This window comes from Pongo abelii, chromosome 5 (assembly GCF_028885655.2).
Source record: "Pongo abelii isolate AG06213 chromosome 5, NHGRI_mPonAbe1-v2.0_pri, whole genome shotgun sequence".
Taxonomy (NCBI): domain Eukaryota; kingdom Metazoa; phylum Chordata; class Mammalia; order Primates; family Hominidae; genus Pongo; species Pongo abelii.
The window spans coordinates 112,007,218-112,033,740 of NC_071990.2; the positions used below are offsets into that span (position 1 = coordinate 112,007,218).

Below are 26,523 nucleotides of genomic sequence, written 5' to 3' on the forward strand. Positions count from 1 at the left end.
AATTTTTACGTCAGCTTGGGTTTTTTCCTCCCATATTTCCAAGTAAAAGTCATAACTTTGTTACCACAGTTTTGCCATCTGAGGTTAAACCGTTTGACCATGGCTTGACGACTATTTTATACTTAACATTTATAAAATATTAGACTGATAGTTATTTAAGTTACCACCAGTGATAGCTCTGGAATCCCTGTTTTATTAATTTCCAGGTAAATCCTTCTTAAGCACATGGGAAGATAGCACTGTAAATTTTGGGGGGTAAGGAGAACCTCCATCAATTAATACATCAGCTTGATAAAATTCAAAGAAAAACACGATCAAATAAGTTCAGATTAATTTAACACATTCAGTTTCTAGAAGTAGTTTTGCTGAATAAATTCCCACCAGTTGAGCTAATGGAGCAACGGAGTTGCCAGTGCTTCCCGGAGACTGCTGTGCTCAGCCAATTCGGAGGCATGGCGAGCCACACGGTGGGAGGTGGGTAGAGCTGGAGCCCTCCAAGGCTGGGCGCCACGTTGCTTTTCTCTTCTGAAATGGGAAGACAATGCTTCTGGCTATTGTATAAACCAGCCGAGGACTGCATTCATTCGCACATCAGCCAAGGCGTGAGCAGAATTAAAGCGCCTTCTAATTCGACCCCTGGCAACGTGCGCGTCACGGACAAATGTTTAGTTTTAACGCCTGGCTGCGTTCGCCTTGGGAAAACACACTTTAAAGAATGGCCAAGTACCTCAGCTGTCGCGGTGAACTGCACAAGATTAAAACCACCACGCCAACCCAGCGCTGGCCACCGTCCCCGCTGAACCCCGGCAACACCCCTAAGGACCCACCCATGTTTTCTGCTAATCATTTTTTTTTTTCTAAACAGCTCTGCACAGAGCTGTTTTCCTCATTCCGTTCCCGCTCTCCCCACCCACTCTGCATTCGATCCGAGGTTTCTAGTCCCCAGCTGGACATCACAGCACCGACTCCCACTCAGGAGCCGGCCAGAGCCCGAGCCGCAGCGCAGTGGGCAGCTCCCCGCGCTCTCCGCCAGGCCCTCGGCCAGCCAGCCGCCACTCGGCCGCGAGTGATTGACAGGCGGCAGCAGCTATGGGCTGTGGAGGTGGGACCATGCGTCACTTCCTGGTCTTTTGGGGGAGCCGGAATATATAAGGGCAGTGCTCACGCAGCGCTCTCGCTTACACAGTATGGCCGGCGACATTAGCTAGCGCTCGCTCTACTCTCTCTAACGGGAAAGCAGCGGAATACAAGAGACTGAACTGTATCTGCCTCTATTTCCAAAAGACTCACGTTCAACTTTCGCTCACACAAAGCCGGGAAAATTTTATTAGTCCTTTTTTAAAAAAAGTTAATATAAAATTATAGCAAAAAAAAAAAAGGAACCTGAACTTTAGTAACACAGCTGGAACAATCCGCAGCGGCGGCGGCAGCGGCGGGAGAAGAGGTTTAATTTAGTTGATTTTCTGTGGTTGTTGGTTGTTCGCTAGTCTCACGGTGATGGAAGCTGCACATTTTTTCGAAGGGACCGAGAAGCTGCTGGAGGTTTGGTTCTCCCGGCAGCAGCCCGACGCAAACCAAGGATCTGGGGATCTTCGCACTATCCCAAGGTGGGTCCCTCGCTGACATCCGGGCCTGGGGGCTGTCGCCGCCGCCAAGGCACCAGCCACGGGTGGGGCCCGAGATCCCTCAGCTTTCAGGTGGGGGCAGGTCTGCGGCCGGGGGTCGCTTCGGCGGCCTTGGAAGGTGCGCGGTTTGGGGGAGAGCGGCCATGTCCACGCGCCGGAGCCGGCTTCTCCCGCCGTAGTTGCCGCGCCTGGCATTGCCCTGGGGGAGGGGAGGAGGCAGGCGCGGCCGCGTGCTCAGGTAACGTCCCGCGCTGGGCGGCGGGCGGCGCGGCCCGGGGTGGTTTTGCGGCCCGCGCCTCCGGACATTCCCCTCCGTAGTAGCTGGCGGCAGGGGCCCCAGGTGGGGGTCGGGGGCGCCTGCGCGGGTTGCCTCCGGCAGGTGTGGCTCGGCGGGCTTAGTCAGGCGCTAATTCGGGCGTGCCCGCTTCGGGGAATGGAGGGCGGGAGCGGCGCTCGTTCTTGCCTCGGGCGCGGATAGGAGGGGCCCTCCCGGCCTTGTCTAAGGGGCTGGCGAACAGGCCTCCCACCCGCGGCGGCCGCGGGCAGCATGTGGCGTTCGGGCGGCGGGGATTGGGCGGGAGCAGTTATGTCGCAGTGGCGGGGCCCCACCGCTGCCCTAACGTGCTCTGTGCCAGAGCCTTTTCGGGGCGGCTGGGCAGACGGCGCAGTCCCCGGGGCCGCCCTCTACACGGCCGCTGAGCCCGCCGAGGGCTGCTCCCCAATCTCTTGACCTTGGGTTGTGTAACCTGCTACGGAGCCGGCGGAGCGGAGCGGGAGAGGTGCGGGTGGAGGGAGGCCCGCCTGCCCCAGGACATAATGCCTCTAATGCCTTAAGCTTGAGCAAAGGAATCTGGGGCCCACTCCCACTGCGGGCCGTCACGCGAGAGATACTTGGGCCGACCGCGCCGAAGAGGCGTTTTAGTTGTTATTGCTGTGGAAATCCATGCTTATATAAAAGCCCAGAGATCCCGTGGATGCTTGGGCCTTGTTCCTGGCGGCGGTCGCACCGGTGGCCCACCCATGGCCTTCCTAGGCCCTGCCACCGGATCCCCGGCTCCTCTGCGCACAAGTGCGGCTAGGGTGGCGGTGCAGCTGAGTAACCGGCGTGGCCAGCTTCATTGAGAGGCGGCGACCAATGGGCTCCTGGGCCGGACTCAGAGCCTGGCCCCAGGGTGCGGACCAATGGGCGTTTTAGGAATGTTAGCTGTTCTTGGAGCTGTCCCTTGACAAAAAGCAACTGGAAAAGGGAATCCAGGCAGACACGTGCTACCGAGACTTTAAGGCACGATGGGAAACCCGGTTTCTAGCAGTATATCTTGAACGATTCCGTTGTAGAAAAAAATACTAGTGATAGCTAAAATGTCACACGTCTCATTTTTTCAAGCTTCGTGTGACACTTAAAATGTCTATAGCGCTTACTACGTGCCAGGGTCACGTGTAGATTATAGGAAGCGGAGTTTGGTCATGGAGAAGCTGAGTATTTCCTTCATTTCACAGATGAGAAAGATGATATTTGTGATAGGCGTTTGGTGAAACGATTGTGATCAGGATAATTAACTTAGAAAATCTTGGCAAGGAAAAACTAATGGGTAAGAACAGTCCTAGAAAACGAGTAACAAGTTGTCACTTTGGCTTTTTAAATGTTTGAGCCCTTAAATAATAGTAAGTACATGATCTTAAAGGGAAGAAGGTTTTGTTCTCCCCAAGTTCTTGGCGGTGTGGCTATTTAGAGCTTCCTGAGTCAAAGTGGAGAGAGGAGGAAGAGGCTTTTTACAAAGCAGCCTGCTTTGTTTAAATGTTTAAGAACCCTTTTTACTTTGTACTTTAATTAGCCCAAATTGTTTTACTGCTCCAGTGTGGCTCTTAAAATCATGGCCAAAGTTAAACTTTGAAGGACAAAATATTCCCTTGTGTAGATGATTCAGTGCCATCCATTTTGTGGGCATGTAACATTCATTGAACAACTACTGGTAGTATACTGCCACATTGTAACTGTTGTAGATAAAGCAAGTTAAGCAAGAACTGAAAAATCTGTTGATTTAACTAAGGTCCCGTGATAACCTTCGTTGGAACATTTTTCAGTGACCACTCAAGTGGTTAGGTTATTTACCAGGATCTGAAAAAAAGCCTGAAAATAGTAGGTGTTCCTTGAATCACCTAAAATGAACAGCCTAGCAAAGAGAGTATCATGGATGGAGTCTGGTCTGTGGGGACATGGGGCCAGCCCCAGAGACCCCAGGGAAGGATAATCGGTCATCTAGAAGAATAAAGCATGACATGTTTTACTCAAATGACGTGATTAAGTGCATAGCCTCTGGAATAACAAGATTTGAATTCAAACAGCATTTAATAGCTGTGTGAGCTGTTTCCTCATCTGTAAAATGGAGACAATAATGGTACATAGCTCATGGAAGTTGTGCAGAATAAATAAGTTAATATTTTGTATGTAGTACTTAAAGTGTTATCTTTAACCCTTTAAAGGCGGGATCTCTCTATAGCCCAGGCTGGAGTGCAGTGGCAGGATCATGGCTCACTGCAGCCTTGACCTCCTGGGCTCTATTAAGATGTGAATAAACTAAAAGTAGGTTAAAAGATAACAGACTGAATTAAAATAAACAAATCTGTTTATAAAGCATAATAAACATAGGGACATAGAAACGATTAAGAGAGTGAAAGGCTTAAATGTCCAAAAAGAGCATTAGTATTGATGCTAAAAGGATAACAAGATAAGGATATTAGGGAGAAAAAAATCCTGGAAAAATAGCTTTCCAAAACTAACGCAAGAAGAAATGGAGAACCTAAAACAGTCCTAGAACACCTAAATAACTTGAATCAGTCAATAATCTAGGCCTAGATGGTTTCACTGGAGTGTTCTGTGTAATTCAAGGGAGAAAATATCCAACCTTTTTCACACATTCTTCTGGGAAACAACATACTTCTCTCGGTTTTCTCATCCCAAAGTCTGAAATATTTTTTTCTCCTACACGATATTTACCTTTCTTATTTAGATCAGCAATCCATCTGGAATTGATTTTGTGTGTGATGTGAGGGAATAGAATTCACTTTAAACAAACTTGGCTCATCAGTCCAAGCTTTAATGCCAAGTTAAGCTGGAATCCTTTCTGAATGTACACCTTTTTACAAAACACTGCTTCCCTCTTGTAGACCATTTAAGATAATTTATCTTAAGTGAACAAATTATGTATACTGAGAAATTTAACAAAGAAAAATCTTTTATGATATAGCTTGGGTTAAACAATACTGTTGGAGAAAAGCAGCAGTCTAGGTATATCCAGATGAATAAAGGACAATTAAGGGAGAGGCAGTTTCTTAGGGGTAACCTGCAGTTTTCTCTGATTTTTCAGATTTTAGGGATGTTGAATAAAAATCAGTGACCGTTTAAAAAATGGTTTAGTTGTTGGATCAAAGTGCTGTAACAAACAAAAACCTTTTATATAAGAAATGGCAGCTTTAGGGAGGCTGAGAGTAGTAAGGAGGAAATCTGTTAGAAAATAGAAAATTTTGCTGAGAAAAGAGTGATTTTTCAGGACTGGAAATCCTATTACTGTGCTTTACTCAGATTTTATAAACTAAAACATAATTTTTAGTAAAGGATTGGGGCAGTTGCAAAGATAGTCATACCTCACCTTAACTTTTCCCAAACTCATGACTTACTTGACTACATCATTATGCAGTATTATTGCAATATCAATAATTTACGTTGAAGGAATTTACAAACCATTGCCAAAAAACCTTTTAGTGTAATGTTTCAGAGTAGAAATGCTTCCTACTAAAGAATAAAGCTCGTTACATTCCTCCCAGCAGTTTGAAAAAGGTTTCATGGCTGGGCTTGGTGGCTCATGTCTAATCCCAGCACTCTGAGAGGCCAAGGAGTTTGAGAACTCAGTCTGGGCAACATAGTGAAATCCTGACTCTACAAAAAAAATTGAAAAATTATCTGTGCGTGCTGGTCCATCCTGGTGCATGTCTGCAGTCCCAGCCACTCAGGAGGCTGAGGTGGGAGGATTTTTTTGAGCCATTGGGGGATCGAGGCTGCAGCGAAATGAGATTGCACCAGTGCGCTCCATCTGGTGACAGAGTGAAACCCTGTCTCAACAACAACGAAAATATTTCAACTGTTGTTTACAAACCATGTATCTTTATGAAGCACATGTTGAAAGTAGCAGAAAACTGAGAGGAGTATCCCGATTTGGGGTAAAAATTTGAGATAGAATAGCAATAATGTGATTATAATAGGTTCATATCTTTGAACAAAAGGAGGAGGCTTATTTCTCAGGGTATCTGAATTCACTGCCCCAGGAAGGCATCCTCAGAATCTAACTTCTGGTCAGTCCAGCTTTACTCAAGAATGATCTGGTTTTAGGATGCCTTTTACCTAAAGACTGCTTACTACCTGGGGTAGAGGCACCCTGATGAATGTACTGTAATGAGAGTCTCTAAAACAGACCTAAAAATATGAGGTAAGAGCAGAATTGAGAAGCTGCAGTGACTTTGGATAAATTACACGAACTCTGAAACCAGCTGGTTTTACATTAGGAAGTAATGAGTAATCTAATGACCTGGAAGCTTTTCAAATAAAAATTTGCAGGCATCATCCTCAGAAAGTGTCTGACCTAACTGGGTATTGGAATAGCATCTATGTATTCAGTTTCCAGGTGATTAGAGCATAACCCTGCACTAATGGGATCCTTCTGTATTTAAGTCCTTTGTCTTTTTCTTTTTTGGACAGTCTCAGTCACCCAGGCTGGAGTGCAGTGGTGCCATCTCAGCTCACTGCAACCTCTACCTCCCAGGTTCAAGTGATTCTCCTGCCTCAGCCTCCCTAATAGTGGGTACTACAGGTATGCGCCACCATGCCTGGCTAATTTTTGTATTTTTAGTAAAAGACAGGGTTTCACCATGTTGGCTAGGCTGGTCTTGTACTCCTGACTTCAAGTGATTGAGCCATCGCCCCTGGTCTCTTTGTCCATTTTTTAATCACTTTTTTTGTTGAGTTGTGTGTAGGTGTTTCTTTTACTTTGGATATTGACCCCTTATAAGGTGACTTGCAAGTATTTTATTCTGTAGGTTGTCTTTTCACTCGTTTCTTTTGATGTATAGAAATGTTTACATTTTAGATTTTCAAGTTCCATTTGTCTGTTTTTTATTTTATTGTATGTCATATCCAAGAAATCATTGCCAAATGTAATGCCCTGAAGCATTTACCCTATGTAGTCTTCTAGGAGTTTTATTCACTGTTAATGTTTAGGTCATTGATCCATTTTGAGTTAATTTTTGTTTATGATGTAAGGTAAAAGTCCAACTTAATTTTGTTTGCATGTGGACATCCATTTTTCCCAGCACCATTTGTGGAAGAGATGTTTTTCCCTGTTACGTAGGCTTGGGACTCTTGTTCAAGATACTTGAGCTCAGTCATTTACTTCTTTTTTTGAGACACACTTGTCTTGCTCTGTCTCCCAGGCTGGAGTGCAATGGTGTGATTTTTGGTGCACTGCAGCCTCCGCCTCCTGGGTTCAAGTGATTCTCCTGCCTCAGCCTCCCGAGTAGCTGGGACTACAGGCCTGCACCACCACACCTGGCTAATTTTGGTATTTTTAGTAGAGACGGGGTTTCGCTATGTTGGTCAGGCTGGTCTTGAACTCCTGACCTCAAGTGATCCGCCTGCCTTGGGCTCCCAAAATGCATTTAATCAGGCGACATAGAGAAGTCTTGTTATAATATAATTATCTTGTTGCTGTAGACATTCCTAAGTTCTATTTTTATTAGACCTCAGCCTCTAAGAAAATGTTTTAAATATAAAATGTGGCATGCCACTAAAGTGTTGTTTTTCAGACATACAATTTGTGTGCTGTTATTAATATAGAACATCTATTTTTCTTTGGGATCATTTATTATGATCTCTGATTATATTTAATATTTTAGTATCTAGTTTTTAAGTGAAATTAGGGTATCTCAACCTCAGCATTCTTGACATTTTGGTTCAGATAATTCACTGTTGTCAGTGACTATCCTGTTAATTATACCGTGTGTAGCAGTGTCCCTGGCCTCTATCCACTGCATGCTGGCAACACCACCACCACCCTAGTTGTGATAAAAAATGTCTCCAAATGTTGCCACATGTCTTCTGGGTGGCAAAATTATTACAAGTTGAGAACCACTGAGTTAGATCAAAGAGGTGGCATTTAAGATGAGAAAAAGGAATTCAAATCAGGAAATACTCAATCTACATATTTCTTTGTGTTTTATAAGCACCTAAGAATTGTGTGCTTCGGGCCAGGCATGGTGGTGCATGCCTGTAATCCCAAATCCCAGCACTTTGGGAGGCTGAGGCGGGTGGATTGCTTGAGGTCAGGAGTTCGAGACCAGCCTGGCCAACATGGTGAAACACCTTCTCTACTAAAAATACAAAAAAAAATTAGCCTGACCTGGTGGCAGATGCCTGTAATCCCAACTACTCTGGAGGCTGGGGCAGGAGATTTGCTTGAACCTGGGAGGCGGAGTTTGCAGTGAGCTGATAGCGTACCACTGTGCTCCAGCCTAGGTAACAGAACAAGACTCCATCTCAAAAAAAAACGAAAATTGTGTGCTTGAATAGCTTTATAATAATTTCTAATGACTAGATCAGTATTATGTGATCTGTAATGTGAACAAATCCCAAAATCATGTTGCTGTCTTGCTTCTCTCTTGATTCTGCTTTATATCCATCAATTTGATTTATTGACTCTTTAAACAGCAAGGATTGCCAAATAGATCAGTTTTATAAATAGTTTATAATAGACTAGTGTTTCAAAGTCTCAGGGTGTAGTATACTTGGGAATGAAGCAGAGACAAGACCACCATCACTACTGAGCCTGATAAAACATTCTAGCTTAATACTATCTTTTTTATTTTTGACACACAGTCTCACTCTGTTGCCCAGGCTGGAGTGCAGTGGCATGATCTTGGCTCACTGCAGCCTGATTTAGAAAATGGCTCTGTCGACTGTATAAAGCACTTTGTCTTTTCCATCATTAATTTGATCAGAAAGCAGACCACTGAAAACCTTTCCTCCAAAACAAGAGTCAGCAAACTTTCTGTAAAGGACTAGAGAGTAAATTTGAAATTTTGCAAGGCAGACAGTCTGTGTTGCAATTACTTAGCTCTGCCCTTATAGGGAGAAAATAACCATAGTCAATGTATAAATGAATGGGTGTGGCTAGGTTCCAGTAGAGCTTTATTTACAAAAGCAGGCCATTTTTTCCCACAGAAATGTGATAGAAATAATTTGTGCTGAAATTTTCAGCTGTTGCAGTTTTTCACCTCTTTTATGTACATGTATAGCATTGTATTGACTTCTTTTTTCTTTCATCTATCTTGCCCTCTGATTTATTTTTCTTGAGCCTAGCAGCTCTGGTAAATGTCTTTATCATCACTAGGTTGATAGACAGTTTAACTGTTTGTCCTAGGTTGCTTGAAGTAATTGCTTTCTTTTGATACTATGAAAAATTCTGATTACTGGAGCATTACTATTTGTTGAGGAAAGGTTTGGATGGAGACTTTTATTAACTGATGATGAGTGAGTGTAAGAGCATTTTGAAGCCAATGGGTTGGCATGTGCCTGTAATCCTAGCACTTTGGGAGGCTGAGATGGGAGGATCTCATTAGCCCAGGAGTTTGAGACCAATCTGGGCAACATAGGGAGACCTCATCTCTACAGAAAAAATTAAAAATATATTAGTAAGGTGTAGTGATACATGCCTGTGGTCCCAGCTACTTGGGAGGCTGAGGTGAGAGGATCTCTTTGAGCGTGGGAGGCCAAGGCTGCAGTGAGCTGTGATTGTGCCATTGTTCTCCAGCCTGGGTGATAGTGAGACTGGCTCAGAAAACAAAAGGTTATTTCTCTCTGCCATTACAGAAGAAGCATGCTACACTGTCTTCTCTTATTAAAATGCAATTAATAAGCCCTGGACAGAATGCATTGTTGAGCAGCTATCCAAGGACTCTGAGAAGTAAATTTTAGCAGGTGAAATGGAGAAGAAAGCCAGAACTTTAAATTCCACTGAACCAGCAGTGAATTTCCTGTTTTTTTTTTTCCTCTCCGGTATCTCCTCGCTGATTTCTCCTGGGCTTGCCAGAAACCCAGAACTGAACAGTAGGGGCAGGCAAAAATAGTTCCAAGAAAGGCTCTCCAGTTCTGGTCTGCAAAGAAAGAATGAGAGGCCCCTTTGAATCAGAGTGGAGGAAATCTCTTTTTTGCTTTTTTTTTTTTTTCTGTTCTGCTCCAATCCCCTTGTAGGCCTTTAGCAGCTGTGGCAGTTAGGCAGATGTCTAAAACAACGAGAGAAGGGAATCGTTTTTTGTTTGTTTGTTTGTTTGTTTGTTTTTGAGACAGAGCCTTGTTCTGTAGCCGGGGCTGGAGTGCAGTGGCATGATCTCGGCTCACTGCAAGCTCCGCCTCCCGGGTTCACACCATTTTCCCGCCTCAGCCTCCGTACTCAGCCTCACAGTATCTGTGCTACAAGTTGTAAGGGTGAATACTTTCTGTTTTAAGAGAGGGTCTTGCTCTGTTACCCTGGCTGGAGTGTAGTGTTGTGACCATGGTTCACTGCACCCTCCACCTCCTGGGCTCAAGCAAACTTACCACATCAGCCTACCGAGTAGCTGGGACTACAGGCCTGCACCACCACTCCCAGCTGCCTTTTTTCTTTTTAAGAGACTGGCTATTGCTCTGTTGCCCAGGCTGGTCTTGAACTTCTGGCCTCGTGATCCTTCCTTCTTGGCCTCTCTGAACCACAGTGCCTGGCCACAACAGCCTTTAAAAAAAGAGAAAACAAAAATAAGAAAGGAAAAGACTGTTATACTGTTTAGTTCAGCCATGGAACATGTTTAAAAGTCTTAATAGAAATGGTGAATATAACTGAGAAAGGGAGGGTGGGATTTGTTAGTGCGTCCAGTGGGTAAAAAGGAATATGTGCAAGAATAAGTTATAGTGGGAAGTCAGTAGGTGATGACTTAAACAGGTAGCATTGTTGATGGACCTGAATTAGATAAGCTCTTAAAAAATCTGAAATTTTAATGCTTCTATTACTTAAATCATAGTGGGTATTTTTATTTACCTTCATATTCAGCAATGGGAGTCTTAATGGTAGATAATTTTTGCAAGGATTTTGTAAATTTATCTTAGTGAAGTGAAGCAGGATTTCATTCCCACGAGTAAAGTTTATTTTTTTGAGATGGAGTTTCACTTTTGTCACCCAGGCTGGAATGCAGTGGTGTGATCTCGGCTCACTGCAATCTCCATCTCCCGCGTTCAGTCTCCTGCCTCAGCCTCCAGAGTAGCTGGGATTACAGGTGCCCACCACTACGCCCAGCTAATTTTTGTATTTTTAGTAGAGATGGGGTTTCACCATGTTGGCCAGGCTGGTCTCAAACTCCTGACCTCAGGTGAGCCACTGTGCCTGGCCAAGTTTTTGTTGTTGTTTTTGTTTTGTTTGTTTGTTTTTGAGACGGAGTCTCCCTCTGTTGCCCAGGCTGGTACGCAGTGGCGAGATCTCAGCTCACTGCAACCTCCACCTTCATGGTTCAAGTGATTCTTCTGCCTCAGCCTCCGGAGTAGCTGGGATTACAGGCGTGTGCCACCACACAAGCCAGGGGTAATTTCAAGTGTTGTCACAGTATATGTCCCGCATATGTATTCTTTCCATATATGAACAAATTGTTAGCACCCTTTTTAAAGAACCTTAAAACTTTTTAGTAGCTCTTTTTAAAAAGTGGCCTAGTCATGTTATAGTCAAATACGGGAACTCAGCTCTGTAATCATTAGCAAGCCTAACACATTAAAGATTTTTGGATGGGTATTGGTACGCAGATGGGTCAGTAACAGTTTCTTATAGCAAAATGGTGAGACAGGCACAAAATTCTACCAGGCATGTTTGGTGTTGTGCTTGCTTTTTAATACAAACGAATAAAACATTTTGCTGTTGGATTTTGCTCAAAAGGTCTTATCTGGTTAACAAAGGATTTGCCAGCTGGGCACGGTGGCTCACGCCTGTAATCCCAGCACTTTGGGAGGCCGAGGCAGGTGGATCACCTGAGGTCAGTAGTACGAGACCAGCCTGGCCAACATGGTGAAACCCTGTCGCCACTAAAAATACAAAAATTAGCCAGGCATGGTGGCACGTGCCTGTAATCCCAGCTGCTTGGGAGGTGGTGGTTGCAGTGAGCAGAGATCATGCCACTGGACTCCAGCCTGGGTGACAGAGCAAGACTCAGTCTCAAAAAAAAAAAAAAAAATTGCCATTTTTGTGAGTATAGAGCAATGGCCTGTCAGAAATCATAGGGCTTAAAAATTTTTCTTCTTTTTTTAAAGACTAGGGTATTGCTCTATCGCCCAGCCTGGTCTCAAACTCCTGAGCTTAAGCCATCCCAAACTCCTGAGCTTAAGCTAGGATTACAGGCGATTCTCCTGCCTCAGCCTCCTGAGTAGCTGAGATTATAAGCACCTGCCACCACGCCCGGCTAATTTTTGTATTTTTAGTAGAAACAGGGTTTCACCATGTTGGTCAGGCTGGTCTCAAACTCCTGACCTCAAGTGATCCACCCGCCTTGGCCTCCCAAAGTGCTGGGATTACAGGCGTGAACCACCAGGCCCGGACTAAAATATATTTCTGGCAAACAGCTGGGCATGGTGGCACATGGCTCTGGTTCTAGTTACCTGAGAGACTGAGGCAAGAGAATTGCGTGAGCCTGGGAGGTCAAGGCTGAAGTGAGCTGTGATTGCACCACTGCACTCCAACCTGGGCGACAGAGTGAGACCCTGTCTCAAAAAATAATAATAGTCTGTCATGTTAAGCTGTTCCATGGAATTACATTATCTTTTTATAATGGGCACACTAATGAAAGAATGAACACTTTCCTAATTCTATTCTCAGGCAAATTAGGACTAGTTTCTTCATGTCCATATGACCTTCATTGCTATGGTTGCTTGTACTGCACATTTCCTGTTAAATGGGCTTTCTCATTGCATTTGGAGAGCGGCGTAGTATTCCCAAAATCTTCTAGGTATGCTTGTAATTGGCAAAGTCATTCCAGTTTTTTGTGAGTGCTGTAAGAGTAACATCACTCACTGTCCAGACAGATAGGCTTTTAAATTTCTATGCCAATTAGATTGGTAAAATTATGCTCTTCTTTAAGTGTTTCTTAAGGTTAAAAATCTGTACATTTTATAGACAAAGTATCCCATTGAATTTCTATAATCATTGATTAGTTATGGTTTACCTTGGTTTATGTACCTTTGAACATTTTTTTGCCCTATTTTTCTTTTAGTAATTTGTAAATACATAGTATAATGACCAATTTTTGTTTCATATATAGCATAATATACCTATCATTTATCTGGATATGTCAATATAGATTATTTTGAAAGAAACTAAAAGTTGGTGTACAATATTAATTAAAAATGTGGTCTTCATGAGAAAAAGTCTGAGCTTTGTAATTTTTATGAGTAGGTGGGTACTATTGTGGATTAATCATAATTTTTTTGTTAAATGATAGATCTGAGTGGGACATACTTTTGAAGGATGTGCAATGTTCAATCATAAGTGTGACAAAAACTGACAAGCAGGAAGCTTATGTACTCAGGTAAGTCCTGTAAAACAAGTGTTAGGTAGCTAATTTCAGTCCTAATCATAATGTGAAACAGTTAAGTTCCTCTCAGTTGTAGTTCTGGGGATTTTTTTGTTTTGTTTTGTTTTTTGAGACGGAGTTTCACTCAGTTACACAGGCTGGAGTGCAATGGTGTGATCTCAGCTCACTGCAACCTCCGCCTCCTTGGTTCAAGCAATTCTCCAGCCTAAGCCTCCTGAGTAGCTGGGATTACAGGCACCCTCCATCATGCCCGGCTAATTTTTGTATTTTTAGTAGAGACGGGGTTTCACCATGTTGGCCAGGCTGGTCTTGAACTCCTGACCTCAGGTGATCCATCCGCCTCGGCCTCCCAAAGTGCTGGGATTATACACGTGAGCCACCGTGCCCAGCCTTTTTTTTACATTATTCTTAAAAATATGGTATAAAAGGAAACATTTAGTGTAACGTGGATGTTTCTAGGACATAGGTTTTGAAGCCTCACCGGACAGTTTAAGGTGGTTGCCATCTTTTCCTCCCAATTGGTAAAGAAGGACCTCTTAATCAGAAGTTCAGGCAAAGGGAAGGTTAGCTTCTCTATACAAATACAGTTGTCTAATTGATATATAAAAGCATATCACCTTTTTCATAGTTGCAGAGTTAATTTATTCAATAAATACTTTGAATGCTTATAGTATATATTGTGATGGGCCTTGCAGGGGGATACTGGACTAAACAGCTCCAGCCCCCCCGCCCCCCCCACTTTTTTTTTTTTCTGAGGCGGAGTCTCAGTCTGTCCAGGCTGGAGTGCATTGGCGCAATCTCATCTCACTGCAACCTCTGCCGCCCAGGTTCAAGCGATTTTCTTGCCTTAGCCTCCCAAGTAGCTGGTATTAACAGGCGCCTGCCACCGTGCCCAGCTAATTTTTGTATTTTTAGCAGAGACGGGGTTTCATCATCTTGGCCAGGCTGGTCTTGAACTCCTGATGTGGTGATCCACCTCAGCCTCCTAAAGTGCTGGGATTACAGGTGTGAGCCACCGTGCCTGGCCTCTTTTTTTTAAACTAAGTTTATATTACAAATATATGAATGTTTATCAAAATGCTTACCATGTGCCAAGCCCTGGGGATGTTTTGTATACTAGAAAAAGAAAAGAATAATGTATTACTTGCTTCCTTGAGATCCTAATATTTAAAAGTACTAGCCAAAATTGTAAATGATAATTAAATTGGTTGATTGCACTGTAAGTAGTACGTTAGTATTGTTATAATATTGTGACTTTTTTCAACTGCAGTGAGAGTAGCATGTTTGTCTCCAAGAGACGTTTCATTTTGAAGACATGTGGTACCACCCTCTTGCTGAAAGCACTGGTTCCCCTGTTGAAGCTTGCTAGGGATTACAGTGGGTTTGACTCAATTCAAGTAAGTAAGCAAACATTTAAATATTTTTTTCAGGCATAAGTGTTAGAGTTCTTATCCTGTAATATGCGAAGTAAATAAGTTTATATACTTACTGCCTTTGTTACAATGCATGCAAACACGTGGTAAGGTGTTCATAAGGAAGAGATCTGATTCTCAAGAACAGCAGAAAATATGAAGGAAGCAGAGAATGAGTTAGGATGAAATTCAAATGGGAGAAAGAAAAGAAGCCAGACACTTCCAGTAGTTAATTTCTTAACATGGCTACTTATAATAATAGAGAGATGGTAAGAAAAGAAAAAGCAAGAAAAATGTCATTACCGAAATTGTCCAGTCTTCATAATGAAGTTAGGTTGAAGAGCAACAGTCAGTATTGAGTTAAATTCTCATACTTTTCAAGAACTAAGGTGTTTTTACCTAGGGTATAATTTTCTGATTAGCAGTTGTTACATTTTATTTATTTATTTTTTATTTTTATTTTTTGAGATGGAGTTTCGCTCTTGTTTCCCGGGCTGGAATGCAATAGCACAATCTCAGCTCACTGTAATCTGCGCCTCCCAGGTTCAAGCGATTCTCCTGCCTCAGCCTCCCAAGTAGCTGGGATTACAGGTGCCCACCACCATGCCTGGCTAATTTTTTTTGTATTTTTAGTAGAGACGGTGTTTCACCATGTTGGCCAGGCTGGTCTCTTTGCTCCTGACCTCAGGTGATCCACCCGCCTCAGTCTCCTAAAGTGCTGGGATTGCAGGCGTGAGCCACTGCACCCGGCCTGAATTTTAATCTTTAACTTCATAAGGAAAGGATGGATTGTCATTAGTACTCAATACAGTTTTTGTTGTTACAAATTGATCCTTGTAAAAAATCTAAAGCAATGTGTGCTTAACTGATGCTTAAAACTAATATGTTATTCCCCCCAAATTTTTGCTTATATGACTGTTAATAAGCTCAGTTTAGGAACTACTGTTCTAGAAAGGAATATACTTGTTGTTAATAGTTGTTATGACCCATCATCACTAGACTGGGCTTTCTTAAAAAAAAAAGAGAGAGAGAGATGGGGCCTCAGTATGTTGCCCAGGCTGGACTCCTGGGCCAAGTGATCCTCCCGCCTCCTCATAGTGAGACTACAGGCATATGCTACCATGTCCAGCTAAAATTTGAGTTTTGATTTTGCCGAGTTTTGATATGTGGAAAGTAGCTGATTAGCTTGGAAAAGTGATAGAATTCTACATCTAAAAGTTATCTTTTTTTTCTTTCTTTTCTTTTTTAATAAAGAGCTTCTTTTATTCTCGTAAGAATTTCATGAAGCCGTCTCACCAAGGGTACCCACACCGGAATTTCCAGGAAGAAATAGAGTTTCTTAATGCAATTTTCCCAAGTAAGTTTAAATAAAATATAAACCTATTGTCTTCTTAAAGATAGAAAGTGCAACCTCTCAGAGATCTTTCTATATGAGAGCATACGTATGCAGATATAGCATTCTACACACACTAATACTTGCTTTTCTTGTGGGTTTTTTGGTTTGTTTTAGACAGGGATCTCATTCTATCACCCATGCTGGTGCAGTGGTGTGATCACAGCTCACTGCAGCCTCAACATCCCAGGCTCAAGTGATCCTCCCACCTTAGCCTCCCAACTAGCTGGGGCTACGATGCGCACCACCCAACCTGGCTAGTTTTTTTTTAATTTTTAGTAAAGACGAGGTTTTGCCATATTGCCCAGGCCGGTCTTGAATGCCTGGGCTCAAGGGATCTACCTGCCTTGGCCTCCCAAAGTGCTAGGATTACAAGTGTGAGTTACTGCACCTGGTCCATATTTACTTTGACTTGGATGTTTTAGGAGTACAGTAGTGATCTTTATATAGCCTCTAATTCAAAATATGCAGAATTTATAAAGAGCATTAAAATATCAGATAAAATATTTTTAGCTTAATAGCTTATTGCAAATTATGTATACACATGTACTTGTAAAAATAATTGTGTATCATAAATCAGTGCTGTTTAAATGATGGAATTTTAAAATCTAGAATTGATCACCTGCCACCTCTGGTTTTTCATATAGCATAGAGAGAGTTCATCTTCATCTGGCCAGTCACTCTACTTTGTGTCTCACTCAGTGGTTCTTTTTGCGTTTTTGTTTGAGACAAGTTTCACTTTGTCTCCCAGGCTGGAGAGCAGAGGCATCATTATAGCTCACTGCATTGTCAAACTCTTGAGTTCAAGCACCCAGCTAATTTTTATTTTATTTTTAGTAGAGACGGAGTCTCGCTGTGTTGTCCAGGCTGGTCTTGAACTCCTGCCCTCTAGCAGTCCTCCAGCCTCAGTGGTTCTTAACATATAGATCATAATGTCCTTTGACAATATGAAGAAGGATATGATTCCCTTCAGAAAAATGCCTAGTGCTCTGCGCCAGCATTTTATATAATAATTGACCTGGCTTTTTAAAATTGCACAGTGTAAATGAGTGTTTCTTGAATGAAATTCGTAAGGGTTTCTTTCATCCGTTTACTAAGCTTTTATTTATAGAGGTCAGGGAACTAAAGGTTATCTGATAACATCCTTACTTCCTAGATAAGGCTGAAAACCTAAGATAATTTAGTAACTTTGCACAAAGTCGCTCATAAGCATGAAAATCAAACTTAGCACATCTAATATGAAACCAAACCAGGCTAATCAGAGTGTTGGGTATTTACTGCAAATATCCACGAAGTCAGTCGATCCTGCTTATCTGGGAATTCACCTACTGTTTCCATTCCTTTCACTGATGACATTTCTTTTTTCTTGAGATGGTGTCTCGCTCTGTCACCCAGGCTGGAGTGAAGTGGCATGATCTTGGCTCACTGCAACCTCCGCCTCCCGGGTTCAAGCAGTTCTCCTGCCTCAGTCTCCCAAGTAGCTGGGATTATAGGTGTGTGCCAACATGCCCAGCTAATTTTTGTATTTTTAGTAGCGATGGGGTTTCATCATGTTGGCCAGGCTGGTCTCGAACTCCTGACCTCAAGTGATTTGCCCACCTCTGCCTCCCCCAAAAGGGGTGGGATTACAGGCTATTATGCCCGGTCCACTGATGGATGACATTTCTAATAAGTGGCAAGTAGTATCATTCTGCTTATTGTGGAAGGGTAGTAACAAACCATCCTATTAAATGGTTGTGTTATATTTATTTTGCGTTCTCTTCCCTCAACAGATGGAGCAGCATATTGTATGGGACGTATGAATTCTGACTGTTGGTATGTTTAATGCAATTTTGTGGATTTTTCTTGTCCTATGTAAGATTTAAACTGCCAATTGTCATTTTTAGGAAGTATTTTTAACTTTTATTTAGGTACTTATATACTCTGGATTTCCCAGAGAGTCGGGTAATCAGTCAGCCAGATCAAACCTTGGAAATTCTGATGAGTGAGCTTGACCCAGCAGTTATGGACCAGTTCTACATGAAAGATGGTGTTACTGCAAAGGATGTCACTCGTGTAAGCATTTTTAGTAATAAATTGTTGCTGGATTCTTCTGCATGGGGACTAAATTTTATTTTTCATTCTTCAACTTTTAAGTTCAGGGTAACAAGTGCAAGTTTGTTACATAGGTAAACTTGTGTCATGGGGGTTTGTCGTACAAAGTATTTCATCACCCAAGTGTTAAGCCTAGTACCCATTAGTTATTTTTCCTGGTCCTCTCCCTCCTCCCACCCTGGGACTAAATTTTGGACTCATTTGAAGTTTATTTGTCAAACCTTTGTTAAACTCGGTCTTTTTTCCCCCCCAGGAGAGTGGAATTCGTGACCTGATACCAGGTTCTGTCATTGATGCCACAATGTTCAATCCTTGTGGGTATTCGATGAATGGAATGAAATCGGATGTGAGTAGTTATATATTGCTTCAATAATTATTTAAATGTGTAATAGTCTTTCCATTCTTAACACTGTGAACTTTTTCTCTCAGGGAACTTATTGGACTATTCACATCACTCCAGAACCAGAATTTTCTTATGTTAGCTTTGAAACAAACTTAAGTCAGACCTCCTATGATGACCTGATCAGGAAAGTTGTAGAAGTCTTCAAGCCAGGAAAATTTGTGACCACCTTGTTTGTTAATCAGGTAATTTTATATTTTATTACTAATCAGGTTATTGGATTTTTAAAATCTTAAAGGAAATGAGACAGTGAGGCCTAAGATGTATTCTGAGATAGCACATATACCAGCCACTCAGATATCCAGAAGTAATACTGTTTGAGGTTACTGGTAGCTGAGAAGCTTTGTTTCATTAGACCTCTGTCAGTCCTTGTTTTCTGTCTAGCCAAACTGATGGGTTCCTCCTGTCCTGCTATTGACAGGCCTGGTGGGAGGAACCATAAGATGCCCTGGTCCCTCCAGCACATAAGAAGGCAGCTAAAAAAACTCAGATGTCTTAGTTTCATTAAGATAAGTCTGTCACTTAACTGTTTTGGTTGAAAATACTTCTCTGGATTACAAACACTAACGGTTATTTAATTTTTTCCCCCAGAGTTCTAAATGTCGCACAGTGCTTGCTTCGCCCCAGAAGATTGAAGGTTTTAAGCGTCTTGATTGCCAGAGTGCTATGTTCAATGATTACAATTTTGTTTTTACCAGTTTTGCTAAGAAGCAGCAACAACAGCAGAGTTGATTAAGAAAAATGAAGAAAAAACGCAAAAAGAGAACACATGTAGAAGGTGGTGGATGCTTTCTAGATGTCGATGCTGGGGGCAGTGCTTTCCATAACCACCACTGTGTAGTTGCAGAAAGCCCTAGATGTAATGATAGTGTAATCATTTTGAATTGTATGCATTATTATATCAAGGAGTTAGATATCTTGCATGAATGCTCTCTTCTGTGTTTAGGTATTCTCTGCCACTCTTGCTGTGAAATTGAAGTGCATGTAGAAAAAACCTTTTACTATATGAAACTTTACAACACTTGTGAAAGCAACTCAATATGGTTTATGCACAGTGTAGTATTTCTCCAAGTATCATCCAAAATTCCCCACAGACAAGGCTTTCGTCCTCATTAGGTGTTGGCCTCAGCCTAACCCTCTAGGACTGTTCTATTAAATTGCTGCCAGAATTTTACATCCAGTTACCTCCACTTTCTAGAACATATTCTTTACTAATGTTATTGAAACCAATTTCTACTTCATACTGATGTTTTTGGAAACAGCAATTAAAGTTTTTCTTCCATGAATTGAGTCCTTAAGAAAATGATTCCAGTTACTCATTTTGCATATTTGCTATTTTAACAGTATTGGACCCTGCATTTGTAGTCCTTTGATTTCTTCCCTCTCCCTGGTGTCTCCCCCAAGACCCCAAATAAAGCAATACACTGTTAACACTGTCGGTTTATATACTAATTCTATACCCCAGATGGGGAATGGGGGAGATGGTCCCTGGGCTTAATATTCTTTAAAGGGCCTGGGAATTTAGCCTCTCTTTTATTGTAATGTGCTCTTTTGGAAAATAGTTGATTAGCAGGGAAGACCCAGAGTTGTAGATTGAGATGAGGGTGTACTGGCTGAACTGTGGAAAACATACAATTCTGTGTTCCTCAGTAAATGAGATTAGCGTCTAATGAGTAGTACGCCTTTACTAACTTAGTAGTAGTATAAAATCATTTTTATTTAGTTAATTACCAGAGAGATTTAGCATAATTTTGTTCTGGATTCAGTAAATCAAGTCAGCTTGGATCATTCACCTTAACTTTTCCTTTAGCAGCCATTTCCACTAGTTTCCATTAAGTAGTGTTCTATAAACTTTGATCCAAAGCAGAATCAATGTCTTTTCCATCTTGTGACTTAAAGTTCTGTGACTGTGATGCATGTGAGTGTTCTGACTTCATCTGTTCCTCTTAACTACGGTGTTTCCCTCACCATGGCATTCATAGGATGAAATGAATGACTGCCCAGAATGAGAATTTGTCCATATTATTCAGATAAACATCATAAAGCAGAATACATGAATAAATAAGTAGAATATGAATAAATAAGTAGAATAATAAAATTCCAAAATACTCAATGGGAAATGAGTAGTAATATAGGCTTTCAAGAGTTGGTACCTTTTAGCCATATTTGCAGATACTCTGGGATTTTAGGGAACTGAGAAAACAGCAAAGTTGACTAAATTTTATATTTCTTGTCCTCTAAATATTTTGATAATTTCTGGATTGATGCAGTGATGTTTTTGTTCCTTCCGTATTTATAAATGAAACACCTTTTTTTAGTGTTTCTAAACCTAAAATCTACTTGGTTTGAAATCAAGTGGTTGGAACACTGTTTGACTTTTATTTGAAGCATGTTGTTGATTGAAAATTTCATTGAGGAAGTTTTCAATCAGTGTGATCAGTTTGATTCTGTAATGAGCACAGCACCTAATATTTTGAGGAGCTCTGTTTTGAGGACCAATGCTTAAGGTGGACTTTGTTCGTAAACAATATCCCAATAGATTTGTTGACTTGAGGTCTGGTTTGGTTTTGGTTTTTTTGTTTTGTTTTTGTTTTCCTAATAGAATTAAGAATTCTAATGTTGAAAAACTGCACAGATTTTTATGGGACAAAGCCTAGAAAAGAGAAATGTAGATTGAATCATAATCTAAATCATGGTGTGATAGAAGAGGGAAAGTTTTGGTGCCATAATTTCTCCTTTCACTGGTGTTGGACTTAAATCAGTTGAAATGTATTTCTGTACCACAATTTACGCTTCAATAAAAGTTTAATTGTCTAGTGACATTCAGAAACTTTTCTGTTGCCCTGTTTTTTAAAGTAGCCTACTTGACCAAATACTATATATCTGAAGTTTAAATCAATACAACAATGTGTATTTATGAGTTTGGAGTTAGAAGTTTAAAAGTGTTAGGTCCCAACCTTTATTATAGACTAGACTCTTAAAACATTGGTTGAGGATGATCAAACTCAAATAAGTTTCCTTATTCCATTCATGGTTATTTCTATTAAGTAGAAAAAAATTTATAACCTTGATCATTTTATTATTTTTAACTTAGGATCTTGTTCTGTTGTCCAGGCTGGAGTGCAGTGGCTGTTCACAGGTGCGATCATAGCATACTGCTTCCTTGAACTCCTAGGCTCAAGTAGTCCTGCTGCAGCTTCCCAAGTAGCTGGGAATGCAGGCTTCTGCCATCACACTTGGCGTTGTCATTTTCTTTATTTGGTAACATTTTAGTTCTACAGTCAAATATGTAATAAGCTGAAAATCTTATGAAAATGTATATTCTGATCTTATAATATGCTTCAGTTGGAAAATATTTCAATTTTCATTAAAAACAGATGGTGTTCCTAGAAAAGCAAAATATTACATATCTGTGCAATATGTAATTCACAAGATTCATTTGCCAAAAACAGGTGAGTGAATTTGGGGGTTCATTAGTAAGCAGTCAGCAAGTTTCTGTCATGGACACGTAAGTGGAAATGTGATACTGTTTTATTCTCCTGGATGGACAATTGTGATTGATTTTTTGGGTTCCGGGCTTCAGGCTTTGCAATCTCATCTTTGCCCTTCCTCTTGTCATAATGGAAGAGGTGCTGTTAATTTGGATTCCATCCTTTCCTGCTTTCAGAGACTGTCCTGTGATTTCCTAAAACATTTCCATTAGTTTGTTTGAATTTTCTAATTTTCTTCCCTTAGGGCCCTCCACAGGCCTCTGTGCTAGTGCCTTGAATGATGGCAAGTGTCCAAAAAAAATTTTTTTTTTCTTTTTAAGACGTTTTTGTTCTGTCACCCAGGCTGGAGTGCAGTGGCGTGATCTCGGCTCACTGCAACCTCCACTTCCCAGGTTCAAGTGATTCTCATGCCTCAGTCACCCAAGTAACTGGGACTACAGGGATGTGCCACCACAGCCGGCAAATTTTTGTATTTTTAGTAGAGACAAAGTTTCACCATGTTGGCCAGGCTGGTCTTGAACTCCTGTCCTCAAGCAATATGCCCACCTTTGCCTCCCAGCGTATTGGAATTACAGGCATGAGCCACTGCGCCTGGTCAGGTGTCCAAATTCTTACTCCAAAACTGAACTTTGGACTGGGCGCCATGGCTCACACCTGTAATGCCAAAAGTTGGGGAGGCTGAGGTGGGAGGACTGCTTGAGGCCAGCCTGAGCAACACAGGGAGACCCTGTCTCTACAATAAATAAAAGGAACTTGAGGTTGTAATGAGCTGTGATTGCACTTTTACTCTAGCCTGAGCAAAAGTGAAACCCTGTCTCAAAAGCAAAAATCATGACTTGTGCAATAGCCACCATTTTCCTGGATTCTTAACAGAACTCTGTGGTGAAATTCGAAACACAAAGCTAGAGGTATGTGACTTCAAGTTGGTAAGAAAACCATCAAACAGACTTGTCAAGGGATGTCTGATAAATTGTTGGATATATGGCCTAGGGGCCCAGACAATAGATATTAGATTTGTAAACATCTTAATACGGAGGGTGTGTGTGTGTGTGTTTGTGTTTGTTTTGAGACGGAGTCTCACTGTGTCGCCAGGCTGGAGTGCAGTGGTGTCATCTTGGCTCACTGTAACCTCCACCTCCCGGGTTCAAGTGATTCTCCTGCCTCAGCCTCCTAAGTAGCTGGGATAACAGGCACAACACCACCACGCCCGGACAGTTTTTTGTAATTTTAGTAGAGATGGGGTTTCATCATCTTGGCCAGGCTGGTCTGGAACTCCCGACCTCAGATGATCCGCCCGCCTCGGCCTCCTACAGTGCAGGGATTACAGGCATGAGTCACTGCGCCCAGTTTTAACATGGAGAATTTTCAAACCTACAAAGTAAACAAAATGGTACACTAAACCTTTATATACAAGTTTCAACAACACCATTCTAGTTAGGCATACCTGTCTACTAACTACCTGCCCTTTTTAGATAAAATTTATTTAAATTGAAATACATAAATCCGGCTGGGCGCAGTGGCTCACGCCTGTGATCCCAGCACTTTGGGAGGCCGAGGTGGGTGGATTACCTGAGGTCAGGAGTTCAAGACCAGCCTGGCCAACATGGTGAAACCCTGTCTCTGCTAAAAATACAAAAATTAGCTGGGAGTGGTGGCGCATGCCTGTAGTCCCAGCTACTCAGAAGGCTGAGGCAGAAGAATCACTTGAACCTGGGAGGCTGAGGTTGCGGGGAATCGAGATTGTCACTGCACTCCAGCTTAGGCGACAGAGTGAGACTTAGACTTCATCTCAAAAAAAAGAAATTACATATATATATACACATCTAAGCTATAATGTTGGTAAGTGGTTCTCCACCCACACCTTACCAGGACAAAAGGAGCTCACTTACTCTACCCAGGCAATTAAGCAATCTCCCACTACCACCAAGCTCAGTTGTTTTCATCATAGACTAGGGTTCATTTTTATTTCCTTCCCTGGAGCTTTGTAATTCTTTCAGCATAAACATTGTTGAGGTTCAACAGTCCTTATTGCTGAGTAGGACTCCATTGTATGAATATACTATAATTTGTTAATCTGTTTTACTGTTAGTGAACATTTTATTGGTTTCTAGTTTTTGGCAAGTGTGAGTAAAGCTGCAATGAACATTTGCACACAAATATTGTGACTTCTGGGCATGTCGTGGTATCTTGTGGTTTCAGTCTGCATTTCTCTGACTAATGAACATGTTCTCATGTGTTTATTGGCCATTAATATGTCTTTGAGTGTATTTTTAAATTAGGTTCGTTTTTATTACCAAGTTATAGGAACTCTATGTATTTTGAATAAAATTCCTTGTCAGTTATTTTGCAAATATTTTCCCCATTGTGTCTTGACTCTTGATTTTTTTATAGTGTTTTGAGCAGAAGTTTCCACTGGAGTCTTAATTTATCAATTTTTAAATGGACTTTTTCTAAATAAATCTGCCTACCTCCAGATTGTTATGGTGGTATTGTTTTCTTATAAAATGTTTAAGCTTTTATATTTAGGTCTATTATCAATCTCAAGTAAGTTTTTGTAGTGATGTAGGGTAGGGCTTGAGGTTCATTTTTCTCCCCCCATCAAGTTATTCTAACACTGTGGGAAAGATTCTTTTCTCCATCCATTTCTGGAGTGTATTCTCACTTTTGTTTTTTGTGGGTTTTTTTTTTTTTTTTGAGACAGAATCTTGCTCTGTTGCCCAGGCTGGAGTGCAGTGATGCAATCTTGGCTCACTGCAACCTCTGCCTCCCAGGTTCAAGCAATCCTTCTGCCTCAGCCTCCCGAGTAGCTGGGGCTACGGGCATACGCCACCATGCCCGGCTAATTTTTGTATTTTTATTAGAGATGGAGTTTGGCCATGATGGCCAGGCTGGTCTTGAACTTTTGGCCTCATGTGATCTGCCTGCTTCAGCTTCTCAAAGTGCTGGGATTACAGGCGAGAGCCACTTTGGGTGTGTCCAGAAGGCACCTGGCCTTCTGGAGTGTATTCTCTTTCATTGATCCACTTTTATCTGTCCACGTGCCCATACAATACTGATTGCTGAGCTTTAAAGTCTTGAAGTCAAGTGGTCTACTTTTGTTACGTTTGTAGATTACTTTGTCCTTTAGACGCTGATATAAATATGACAATAAACCTGTCAGTTTCAATTTTTTTAAAAGCCTGAGGGGATTATTAAGTTGAATTGTTTTGTTTTGTTTTGTTTTTTTATATACAGTTTTGCTCTTGTAGCCCAGGCTGGAGTGCAAAGGTGCGATCTCGGCTCACTGCAACCTCCAATTCCCGGGTTCAAGTGATTCTCCTGCCTCAGCCTCCCGAATAGCTGGGATTACAGGCCCCTGCCACCATGCCTGGTTAATTTTTGTAATTTTAATAGAGACGGGGTTTCACCATATTGGCCTGGCTGGTCTCGAGCTCCTGGCCTCAAGTGATCTGCCTGCCTCAGACTCCCAAAGTGCTGGGATATCAGATGTGAGCCACCATGCCGGGCCACCTTTAGCATTTTAGATGTAAGAGATACTGAGATGAAGTGTGCAAAACATGGAGAATGGATGCTGGTTAGTTAATGTGGTCTTAAGTGTTATGCAATTATATACAACTACATAAAACTACATGGGCTGGGTGCGGTGGCTCAAACCTGTAATCCCAGCACTTTGGGAGGTCAAGGCGGGAGGATCACCTGAGATCAGGAGTTTGAGGCCAGTCTGGCCAACATGGTGAAACCCCATTTCTACAAAAATACAAAAATTAGCCGGGCGTGGTGGCACATGCCTGTAGTCCCAGCTACTCAGAAGGCTGAGGCAGGAGAATCGCTTGAACCCGGGAGTTGGAGATTGCAGTGAGCCGAGATTGCACCACTGCACTCCAGCGTGGGTGACAGAGCAGGACTCTGTCTCAAAATACAAAAAGTACATGAATGTTTAGTCAAAAATAACTGGATGAGTATGAATTAAATGCTGGTCTTACTGGTAGATGCTGAGAATACAAATAGAAATGAGCTGAATTTTCTGACCCTTGGAGGAGGTCTAGTCTCTACTTGTAGAGGAAATAGATGTGTTAACAACATGAGAAGTTATAGAAGCATGTACAGAGGAGAGCCTCTGCCCTGGGAGTTTAGAAAAGTTTTACAGGAGGGGTCATCTTTGACATGACTGAAAAAAACCCACAAGATGACAAGTAAGGATGTGGTATTCTAACGCAGATCTTTTTATCCGGGGGGGAAACAAACAAAAAAACAGTGAATTCCATGCTCTACAAACCGTATGTGATTGGTGTGGGGAGTGGAGACAAGAAATGAGTTAAGATAGGATTGTGGTAGATGCTATGCTGCCACACCAAGATCACCCCAAGGACTAAGGTCTTTATTCTTTTACTTACCAGGAGTATTGGTTACTAGCAGCTCACAGCCAGGTCCCTCTCTAGAAACTTCTCAGCAAAAAGTTTCT

General features: G+C 41.9%; 1 protein-coding gene and 1 long non-coding RNA gene across 2 annotated transcripts; one reads left to right on the forward strand and one right to left on the reverse strand.

The window, feature by feature from the left end:
* The first annotated feature begins 1,161 nt into the window (after positions 1 to 1,161).
* On the forward strand, positions 1,162 to 21,400 carry AMD1 (adenosylmethionine decarboxylase 1). Its single transcript, XM_002817243.5, has 9 exons — positions 1,162 to 1,607; positions 13,179 to 13,265; positions 14,542 to 14,668; positions 15,938 to 16,040; positions 17,849 to 17,891; positions 17,987 to 18,131; positions 18,424 to 18,516; positions 18,600 to 18,755; positions 19,162 to 21,400. The coding sequence occupies exons 1-9, from the start codon at positions 1,498 to 1,500 to the stop codon at positions 19,300 to 19,302; spliced, it is 1,005 nt and encodes a 334-aa protein (XP_002817289.1). The 5' UTR covers positions 1,162 to 1,497; the 3' UTR covers positions 19,303 to 21,400.
* LOC134761600 (uncharacterized) lies at positions 21,221 to 26,523 on the reverse strand. The gene is made up of 2 exons (XR_010140501.1): positions 26,456 to 26,523; positions 21,221 to 23,432 (listed from the first exon to the last, which is right to left on the reverse strand). It is a non-coding gene; the product is annotated as an uncharacterized LOC134761600 (long non-coding RNA).

Coding starts and splice junctions, on each gene's coding strand:
- AMD1 (XM_002817243.5), top strand. CDS start 1,498: ATGGAAGCTGCACATTTTTTCGAAGGGACCGAGAAGCTGCTGGAGGTT. Junction 13,266..14,541: donor CAGGAAGCTTATGTACTCAG/GTAAGTCCTGTA, acceptor TTTCAACTGCAG/TGAGAGTAGCATGTTTGTCT. Junction 18,517..18,599: donor TGAATGGAATGAAATCGGAT/GTGAGTAGTTAT, acceptor TTTTTCTCTCAG/GGAACTTATTGGACTATTCA.